The following is a 10,364-nucleotide window of genomic DNA, read 5'->3' on the forward strand; positions in this document are numbered from 1 at the left end:
AACCAACTCTTTGTTTCATTGATTTTTTGTATTGTTCTCTTGTTTTCTATTTCGTTGATTTCAGCCCTCAATTTGATTATTTCCTGGCGTCTATTTCTCCTGGGTGAGTTTGTTTCTTTTTGTTCTAGAGCTTTCAGTTGTGCTGTTAATTCATTGGTATGGGATTGCTCCATCTTCTTTATGTGTGCATTTAGAGCTATGAATTTTCCTCTTAGCACTGCTTTCATAGTGTCCCATAAGTTTGGGTATGTTGTACTTTCATTTTCATTGAATTCTAGGAACTCTTTAATTTCTGTCTTTATTTCTTCCTTGACCCATTGATGTTTCAGGTGGGTATTATTCAGTTTCCATGAGTTTGTGGGTTTTCTATAATTTTTGTTGTTATTGAGTTCTAACTTTAAGGCATGGTGGTCTGATAAAATACAGGAGGTTATTCCAATTTTTTTGTATCTGTTGAGATTTGTTTTGTGTCCAAGCATGTGGTCAATTTTTGAGAAGGTTCCATGGGGTGCTGAGAAGAAGGTATATTCTTTTGTGTTAGGATGGAATATTCTGTAGATATCTATTAGGTCCATTTGAGTCATAACATCTGTTAGGTCCTTTATTTCTTTGTTAAGTTTCAGTCTGGTAGATCTATCTTTTGGTGAGAGTGGTGTGTTAAAATCTCCCACTACTAATGTGTGGGGTTTGATGTGCGTTTTAAACTTTAGTAGTGTTTCTTTTATGAATGTGGGTGCTTTTGTATTTGGAGCATAAATGTTTAGAATCGAGACTTCATCTTGGTGGATTTTTCCTGTGATGAATATGTAATGTCCATCCTGGTCTCTTTTGATTGATTTTAGTTTGAAGTCTATTTTATTAGATATTAGGATAGCTACACCAGCTTGTTTCTTAGGTCCATTTGCTTGGAAAACCTTTTCCCAGCCCTTTACTCGGAGGTAGTGTCTGTCTTTGGAGTTAAGGTGTGTTTCTTGTATGCAGCATATGGATGGGTCCTGTTTTCTAATCCATTCTGTTAGCCTGTGTCTTTTTATAGGTGAGTTGAGACCATTGATATTGATGGATATTAATGACCAGTGATTGTTAATTCCTGTTATTTTTTTGGTTGTGTTGTGTTGTCCTTCTGTGGTGTATGTTGGTGTAGGATTATCTATTGCTTGATTTTTCATGGATGTGTTTAGCTTCTTTGGGTTGAATTTTCCCTTCTAGTGCTTTCTGTAGGGCTGGGTTTGTGGACAGGTATTGATTAAATCTGGTTTTATCCTGGAATATTTTGTTTACTCCGCCTATGGTGATTAAGAGTTTTGCTGGGTATAATAGTCTGGGTTGGCATCCATGGTCTCTTAGTGTCTGCATGAGGTTTGTCCATGATCTTCTATCTTTCATAGTCTCTATTGAGTAGTCTGGTGTTATTCTGATGGGTTTGCCTTTATATGTTACTTGGTCCTTTTCCTTTGCAGCTCTTAATATTTTTTCTTTATTCTGTGTGTTTAGTGTTTTGATTATTATGTGGCGAGGGGACTTTTTTTTTGGATCCAGCCTATTCGGTGTTCTGTAAGCTTCTTGTATCTTCATAGGTATTTCTTTCTTTAGGTTAGGAAAGTTTTCTTCTATGATTTTGTTGAATATATTTTCTGTGCCTTTGAGTTGGTATTCTTCTCCTTCTTCTATCCCTATTATTCTTAGGTTTGGTCTTTTCATGGTGTCCCAAATTTCCTGGACGTTTTGTGTTAGGACTTTTTTGTCTTTATTGTTTTCTTTGACTGACGAATCTATTTTCTCTATCGTGTCTTCAGTGTCAGAGATTCTCTGTTCCATCTCTTGCAATCGGTTGGTTATGCTTGTTTCTGTAGTTCCTGTTCGTTTTGTCAGGATTTCTATTTCCAGCATTCCCTCAGCATGTGTTTTCTTTATTGTCTCAAATTCATTTTTCAGATCTTGGATTGTTTCTTTCATCTGTTTAATTGCTTTTTCTTGGCTTTCTTTGATTTCTTCCCATTTTTTGTTCCTTTTTTCTTCCATTTCTTTAAGGGAGTTTTTTATTTCCTCTTTAATGGAGTTTTTCATTTCCTCTTTAAGGGAAGTTTTTATTTCCTCTTTAAGGGAGTTTTTTATTTCCTCTTTAAGGAAAGTTTTTATTTCCTCATTGAGGGAATGTTTTATTTCTTCTTTAAGGGCCTCTATCATCTTCTTAATGTCATTTTTAGGGTTGATTTCTTCTGTTTCTTCTGTCATGGTATGTTTAGGTCTTGCAGGTGTAGAATCACTAGGTTCTGATGTTGCCATATAGGTCTTTATGTTGTTGCCTGTATTTTTGCACTGGCGCCTACTCATCTCTTCCTCTGTGAGGTGCAGGTGGTGTCTGTGTCTGAGAGTGCCTCTCTTGTTCTAATTTTTAGTCTTGGTTTAGTAGGGGTTCTTGGTTAAATTGGTGCTTTTGGGCTATTTCTTCAGGGGCAGCTGATTTCGATCGGTGAATTATATACTTATGATTCTGGTGATCTGGTTTGGTGTCTGGGTAGCGCCTTCTTCTGTGTTCTCAGGTCACTTTTTGTTCATTTGTCAACTCCTCAGCTGATCTTGTTTCTTCAGACTTTAAACTGTAGGCATTTGAATTCTCTCCCAGATGGGTTTCAGCTGAGCAGGGTAGTCTCACCAACACCTCCAAGTTGTTGGGTTTCACAGGATCAGCAGCTGGGCCCTGGGTTGTCCTCAGACGGAGTGTTCAGATTCGTTCTGGTTCTGACCCACGGAGATAGCTTCTTCCCCAGATGTTGGGGTTAGGGGCGTCCCTGTTCCAAGCTTTGTCTGCTTGTCTCCGTCCCTGGGCCTGTTTACCTCTGCGGTCCGCCGCCGGGCCTGTATGTCCCTGTCAGCTGCCGCTGGGTCTGTCTGCCTCTGGGGGCCGCCACCGGGCCTGAATGTCCCTGTCGGCCGCTGCACGTCTACCTCAGCGGGCTGCCGCTGGGCCCGTCTTCCTCCACAGGCCGCCGCCACAGGCCTACCTGCATCTGCTTGTCTTCGCCACCGGGCCTGTCTACCTCTGTGGGCCGCTGCTGGGCCTGAATGTCTCTGCCGGCTGCCGCCGGGCCTGAATATCTCTGTCGGCTGCCGCCGCTGGGCCCGTCTACCTCAGCGGGCTGCTGCTGGGCCCGTCTACCTCCGCGGGCCGCCGCCGCCGCAGGCCTACCTGTGTCTGCTTGTCTCTGCCGCCGGGCCTGTCTACCTCTGTGGGCCGCCGCTGGGCCTGAATGTCTCTGTCGGCTGCTGCCGGGCCTGAATGTCCCTGTCGGCCACTGCTGCCGGGCCCGTTTACCTCAGCGGGCCGCCGCTGGGCCCGTCTCCTTCTGTGGGCCGCCGCTGGGCCTGAATGTCTCTGCCGGCTGCCGCTGGGTCTGAATATCCCTGTCGGCTGCCGCCGCTGGGCCCGTCTACCTCCACGGGCCCCCCGCCGCAGGCCTACCTGCGTCTGCTTGTCTCTGCTGCCGGGCCTGTCTACCTCCGTGGGCCGCCGCTGGGACTGAATGTCTCTGCCGGCTGCCTCCGGGCCTGAATATCCCTGTAGGCTGTCGCCGCTGGGCACGTCTACCTCAGCGGGCTGTTGCTGGGCCCTTCTACCTCCGCGGGCCGCCGCTGCAGGCCTACCTGCCGTTGCATTCTTTTATGTTACCCTAACTGCTTTCTTAGTTAGGGTTTTTATTGCTATGAAGAGACACCATGACCATGATAACGCTTATAAGGGAAAACATTTAATAGGGATAAAACTCACCTATAGTTTCAGAGGTTCGGTCCATTATCTTCAAGGCAGGGAGCATGGCAGAGTAGGCAGACATGGTGCTGGCGATAGGAAGTCAACCGAGACACCGGGTTGTATCCTCAAAGCCCGCCCCACAGTGACGCACTTCCGGAAGACTTTCTCAAGCAGCTTCTAGCTTTGGGACTTTATCTCAAGAGCAGTAGGCAGCCATTAACAGTGTTAAATAAAAAAAAGAAAAGAAACCCACCTCCTAACTCCAGCAGTCAAGGGGGTGAGACAGGAAGTCATTCAAGGGCAGCCTGGGCACTGAGGAATACAACATTTTTATAACGGGGGCCGGGAGATGGTTCGGCTGGTAAAGGTATTTGCTATGAAGCCAAACCACCTGATCAATCCCCGGACCCACGTGACTCCCATCCTCTCCTCCACATGTACAACATGACGCGTGTGAGTGTGCACACACAAATAAATGTAAGTGTTAAAATACGGTTAAGGGTTAGGGATGTTGCTCAGTGGTAAAGCAGTTGCTTAACACAAAGCCTTGACTAGAATTCTCCCAAACCCCTCCCCACACCAAAAGGGCAAACCCACAACTGGGCTGGGCAACTCCTCGGTGGTAGAATGTTTGCCCAGCAGATGCAAATCCCTGGGTCCACTCCACTGCAGAGTGGGCAACACTAGCTGGACTTGATTGGGTGGGTGGTCAAATTTGGGTGAGGAGGGAATAAAGCTGGCTATGAGAGGCATTGGAGAAGGGAAATGAATATAACTAAAACATATTGTATGAAATCCTCAATTAATTAATGTTTTTTTTTTTTTTTTTTAAAGTCCTGGGTTCCATCTCTTGCATCACATTCAAGAATAAAAATACAGGACTGTAGGGGAAAACCAGTAAAATCCAAATAAAACGTGAAGCCTAGGTAATAGTAACCTGCCATCCATCCAAACAACAAAGAACGAAGTACTGGGGCTGCCGTGGTGGCGGAGCCTTGGTCTACAGAGTGAGTTCCAGGCTAGCCAGAGCTACACAGAGAAACCCATCCAAAAATAAATAAATAAATCAAGTTACATACTACACCATGCATAAACTCTAAAAACAGGTATAAGAAGCGAGAGAGATCATACACTGTATGGTTCCATTTATCCAAAACACCCACAAATCTAGAGACGGTGTTGGCGGAGGCCGCCAGGGCTAGAGAAGGAGTCGTCAGCTAAAGTCAAACGGCTCAGTTGTTTTAATTAAACAATTTTTTTAATATTATGTGTATGGGTGATTTGCCTACATGTTGTCTGTACCACATATGTGCCTCATGCCTGCAGAAGCTAGAGAGCATGACATTCCCTGGAACCCACTTTAGACGACTGTGAGTCAATGTCTAAGTACTAAGCATCAAACCTTGGTCCTTTTAACTGCCCAGGCATCTCTCTACCCCCCCCCCCCTTTTTTTTTTTTTTTTACTACATTGTAGTTTTATTATTTGGGAGGGAGGGAATTTACCTAGCACTTGGGAAGCAGAGACAGGTGGATCTCTGTAAGTTCAAGACTAACCTGTCTACATAGTGAAATCCAGGACAGCCAGAGTATAGAGAGACCCTGTCTCAAAAAAACTAAACAACACAAAACCAAAACCCACTCAAACAATTACTGGCTTTGTGCTGAGAGAGTCCATGGTCATTCCACTTTGAATGTTGTGTCCAATCCCAAAGCTAAGCGGGGCTGGGCCTGGCTGGTGCTTAGATGGGAGAACTACCAAGACCTCTGTGGTGAGGCACTAATAGGATTCCAAGGTGGTCGTGTATGGTGATATTTTATTTGTACTGAAATGTGATTTTAATTTTATGTTAATAAAGTTGCCCTGGGGTCAGAGCTATTAGAGCCATAACAAGAGAGTGGTGGTTAGAAGAGCTAGGTAGATTTCTATGTGTTCAGGGATACAGCCAGTATTGGAGACATACGCCTTTAAGATCTGGAGGGCGGTACTTACAGGCAGTGACAAGGCAGTCATGTGGTTGGGTTTACAACCAATGAGAAGGCAGAACTATTTAAAGACAGACAAACAGGAAGAAGCTCTCTCTCGGGGAAGCTAGGAGCACTGCAGGAGGTAAGATTTTATCTCTGAGCTCTGACCTCTCGGCTTTCTCTTTTACATTGGCTCTGTGTTTCTTATTTTAATAAGACGATTGGTTACATCTACAGTCGTGGCTCCCCCAAGTAGGTGTGTATTCATCTCCCACTGGTGCTTTATCAAATGACCACAACTCAAGTGGCTTACCACAGATTTATTATCTTACAATTCTGGAGGTTACAAGTCCAAAGTTGGTTTATCACTGCTGCACTGCACTCGCCTGAGAAGAACCCATCTTCTGTATTTTCCGTTTCTCCACCCTGACACACACTCCTCTCTTCCATCCTTCAGACATAGTCCTCTGCTCTTTTGCTGGGAGTCTCTCAGTTCCTTTTCCAGCATAAGGACCCAGTGACTACAATGGTCCCAACCCAATAATCAAAGGTAATCTCCTGGTTTCAAGGATTCTCAATTTTGTTCAGCATGTGGCTCACACCTTTAATCTCAACACTTAGTAGGTGGAGGCAGGTAGATCTCTTGTGAGTTCCAGGTCAGCCAGGGCTACACAGTGAGACCCCCACCTCAAAAAATTTAAGGAAAAAAAAATCAACTTCACCAAACCTGCACAGCCCCCTTCCCTCTGCCACATAAAGCGTAACGTGATATTCACAGGGTCTGGGGTCAGGAGTGGGTATCTTAGGGATTGATATTCTGCCCCCTCATGGATGTCAACAGCGAATGCACTCAGAAAGCAGTTAAGGGGAAGAAATCAGCTCAGACCGGTCAAATCTGAGGAACCTGGAGGACACCTAGGGAAAGCACTTGGTGTCCATCTCACCCAACACTTGTGAACTCACTCGGGCTACGGACACGGCAGGATTTCACCCATCCCTAGACACCAGCTTTTCCCTTCTACTATCCGGAAAGCAAGTCCATCCTTTAACCAGTAACACCTTACACTAACATTAAGAGATGGCTCACCACTAATGGGCTTCTCGAAGTCAAAGACACTGTGGTCTAGGCTGGCAGTACACAGGGCCTAATTGTTACAGAAGTCGGAGGTCTCTGCATCAAGCAGCCCCAACCAAGCCAAAGCCCCTATTCTCCAAGTTCCTAGCCTGGTCCTGCTAGTCTGTAGCTCTCAGGGTACCTCTCGTGTACAGGGGAGGTGGGCACAGAGCACCCTGGGTGTGCGTGTGCGTGTGCGTGTGCGTGTGCATGTGCGTGTGAAGTACTGTTGTTAGGTCCCTGTCTGTCCCACAGCCCTCCACTGCACTCCGCTTCCTGGCAGGACAAGAGTCCAGGGATGTTTCCTCAAGGCACCAGCCCTACACCCGAGATGTGGGAGCCCAGAAAATGTAAGCTGCAGGGCCTGAGAGGCCAAGGAAGCAAAGCTTTCTGCCGAGAAAGGTCAGGGGAAGCAGCTCACTGGGTCTGGGCCAGCTCCCTAATTTACTCTGTGACCTCCAGGAAGTCACTGGCCCTCTGTGCATGGTGGCCCAAGTGGCTCTGGAGGACTACTAAGTTCATACTTTACCTACGAGCTGCGGGAACTACTGCAAGGGCCACAAAACTCAGACTGGGAGAGGAGAACCCATGTTTAAGAGGCTCCTGTGCACTGCCGATAGGATCCCAAACTCCCTCAAATGTTCCAGTTACGAGCAAGGGGGCCGCCAGGCCAGAGAACCGGAGGTCCTAAAGGCCAAAGGTCAGCAGACCAAGGACTTGCAGGGGATACGGGAGAACAGAGTGAAGGGAACTTAACATGACAAGTCACAGGGCACCCGACCGGCCCTACCACTGCCAAGGCGGGAAAACATCTGAGGTGGTCCAAGACACCAGAGAAGCACCTGAGGCAGTCTCTTGGGAGGAAACACTCAGGACCAGGTGAGGCCAACAGGAGCTGTGAAGAGCCCCAGCTTCTGGCTATCAGCACAGTCCAGGCCCTGATGCACACTCAGGCTTTTATTGGGAAAGGGAAACTGGCTGAAAAGTAGCTTCCAAGATCCTCACTGCCCAGGGCAGCTGGGGCCTCCTCTGGCAAGTCCGAGAAAGAGAGGGCTGCCATGCTGGGCCCTTGGGAGGCTCATGTGTAGAGATCAAAGTCAATGCGTTTGGAATTGTAGAACTGACCGCCTGGAGGGTCCAGCTTCCGGCAATAGACACCATCGGGGAAGTAGCCTTCACTCACCCAAGTCTGCAGGAAGAGAGGACCAAGCTGAGGAAAGGTGACAGGCGCGGGGGAGGGCGGAGGAGGATGGAGAAGGAGGAGGGGCCTACCTGCATCTGGGCGCTGGTGAACGGTCCGTACAGCTCTGCGTCCCCCGTATTCTCCCACTTGTACTCCCACATCACATCCATCAGACCATCTCCCACCGACTCTGCTTCTAAAACAACAACGGTACTTGGGCCTCAGGCGCCCGGTCTCCTGACCACACGGCCCCCTCCTCTGCCCGCCAAACTTACCTCCTTTATGGGCAGGGGTTGGGGTTTCCAGCTCCCCCTCGGTCACTTCCTCGGCAAACATGTCCAGGGAGGGTGGAGGCGTGGGGTCGTGGGAGCCCTGGGTCCGACACCCCAAGCCCTTCAGTCGCATGGCCAGCCGTTCCCTTGTCTCCTGGTATACGCCGAGGTTGCCTCGGGCCACCATTTGATCGGCCAACCCCGAGAGCCGGTCCAGGCGCTGTGGGGAGCTGGGCCGCCCGGTCCCCTTGCTGTCCCCTTTGCCCCCTCCTCGGGCCCCCAGGCGTCTAAGAGCTCCGGCTACTGTCTCTCTTGGCAACAGCAGCTCCAACAGTCCCTCCAGGAGGGCCTGGGCACTCATTGGAGTCTGACCCAGGCTGTCTTCCTCCTCCGAGTCTGACACCTGGTGCTTGTCAGGTGGCCGCTCCTTGATCCTCACCTACAAGGGAAAGATAATTAGTATTTCCCACAAAACTTCCACCAGGGCCCAGGCCCAGCACCTCCGTTCCCGGCCCCTGGGCCACACCCAGTCAATGTTGTCCAACCAGCTGTCTCGGATCTGCGCATCCTGGTTCAGGAAGTAGTTGCCGTCGGCGTCAAAGTGGCCTTCCTCCATCTCTTCCTGTAGGTTGAAGGGTGTGATCCTCACACCTCCCTCACTAGGGAGAGTAGCTGCTTCCTGACCTGCAACCAAGACACGGGGACCCCATGCTAGGCAGGCAAAAAAGAAGCAGGCCCGCCTCCCGCCTCCAACATTCAGACTTGTCCCTCCAGCACAGCTAACGCTTTGGGAACAGCTCACCTTCTACATCCTCGGAGGCCAGGATATCGTACTTGCTGGACCCCTCCTCATCATCATCCTCCTCGTCACTGTCCAAAGAGTGTTTGCCTTTGAAGCGGCTCCCAGGACCCCCTGCTCCAGCCACAGGGTCCACCAGCTGTGAGGAGGAAGCAGCAAATGAGAAATTCAATCGACTGGCTAGTTTCCCAAATATTCCAGGATCGGTACCCAGGCTGGAAACCTCCCAAACCCAGTGCACCAGGGAAAACTAACCCTCTATTTCCTCTCTAGGCTTTCCTCCCAGCAGACTCCTCCCTCTTATTTCCCCTCAGTCCTCCACAGAACTTAGGAGTCTGACCATCTCACCTTCTTTTTGGCGACACTGATTTCATCTTCATCATCCTCATCTCCCACACCTTGAAAAGTCACTTTCCTCTTTGGCATGACTGACGGAACCCTTCCTCCAGCGGGACCTCGGATAAAGATACGGATGGAGTCAGGAAACTGGGTAAGGAGAGCCGGCCGCGAGAGCGCCTAGGCACCAAGAACAACAATAAACCACCTGAAAGGGGAGCTGCAGGCAGGGCGCCTGGAACCGGTGTGGCACTCAGAGCCGCGCAAAGGAGGGGACGCGAAGGATCTCCGCCCCGCGTGGACCCGTGGGTACGCCCACCCAGGAGAGGGCCAGGCTCCCCCGGCGTCACCACTGCCACCCGCCCGGAGTCCAGAACTCGGCCAGCCCGCCCACCCGAGTGCCCTGAGGCCGGGCGGACCCCAGAGCTGGCGCCCCAGGCGCTTCGAGCCCTCAGTTCCACGCAGCGACTGCCCGACCATGTTGGAGTCGGCGTACAGGTTAAGGAGGACGCAAATCCGCAGGGATTCGAACAGGCTTGCCGACCGGTGCTCACCTAGGAACCCAGGGTCAGGCGGGGAAGAAAAGGAAAGATGCTTTCGCCAGTATTACATCCGGGGCGCTCGCCTCCACCACCCGGAAGGAGATTATGGAGGACGCCATGAGGGCCGGAAGTGGCTTCACTCCTATCCAAAAGACTGTCGGAACAGGCGGATGTGTACCTTTAGCCGGGGCAGTCTCCGCAGGAAGTGACGTAAGGTCGAAAGAAGACTCGCGTGAACTCTTGTATACCTGCCTCCCCGGGCTTTGAGGATGGCGGGAAGTGTTTGTTATTCCTCTGCAGTGCGGGCTCTGGTGGGGACGTGTCGCTGTCTGCTTAAAGAGGTGGCGAAGGCCTGGGGGGGAGAGGACCAAGGCCGAGCCGAGGCTGTGGCTCCAGCTTGA

The 10,364-nt window shown here is 49.7% G+C and overlaps 1 protein-coding gene across 4 annotated transcripts; it reads right to left on the reverse strand.

Annotated features, from left to right (window-relative positions):
• Positions 1 to 6,022: 6,022 nt before the first annotated feature.
• Positions 6,023 to 10,122, reverse strand: Cd2bp2 (CD2 cytoplasmic tail binding protein 2). 4 transcript variants are annotated; one of them, XM_006977061.4, is made up of 7 exons: positions 9,976 to 10,122; positions 9,434 to 9,540; positions 9,089 to 9,224; positions 8,813 to 8,970; positions 8,290 to 8,725; positions 8,104 to 8,210; positions 6,023 to 8,020 (listed from the first exon to the last, which is right to left on the reverse strand). In XM_006977061.4, exons 2-7 carry the CDS (start codon positions 9,509 to 9,511, stop codon positions 7,910 to 7,912), a joined length of 1,026 nt encoding a protein of 341 aa, XP_006977123.1. In that variant the 5' UTR covers positions 9,512 to 9,540; positions 9,976 to 10,122; the 3' UTR covers positions 6,023 to 7,909. The 4 variants fall into 4 exon arrangements, with proteins under 4 accessions (XP_006977123.1, XP_076409015.1, XP_006977124.1 ...); XM_076552900.1 differs by having other exon boundaries at positions 9,434 to 9,601; positions 9,976 to 10,039; XM_006977062.4 differs by having other exon boundaries at positions 9,918 to 10,029.
• Positions 10,123 to 10,364: the final 242 nt, after the last annotated feature.

Source organism: Peromyscus maniculatus, chromosome 1 (genome assembly GCF_049852395.1).
Source record: "Peromyscus maniculatus bairdii isolate BWxNUB_F1_BW_parent chromosome 1, HU_Pman_BW_mat_3.1, whole genome shotgun sequence".
NCBI classification, from domain to species: domain Eukaryota; kingdom Metazoa; phylum Chordata; class Mammalia; order Rodentia; family Cricetidae; genus Peromyscus; species Peromyscus maniculatus.

Excerpts from the sequence above, each read along its gene's own strand:
- Cd2bp2 (XM_006977061.4), bottom strand. The coding sequence starts at position 9,511 with ATGCCAAAGAGGAAAGTGACTTTTCAAGGTGTGGGAGATGAGGATGAT. Across the intron at positions 8,211-8,289 it reads AACCCCTGCCCATAAAGGAG|AAGCAGAGTCGGTGGGAGAT; the intron begins GTAAGTTTGGCG and ends TTGTTGTTTTAG. Across the intron at positions 8,021-8,103 it reads TCACCAGCGCCCAGATGCAG|ACTTGGGTGAGTGAAGGCTA; the intron begins GTAGGCCCCTCC and ends CTCTTCCTGCAG.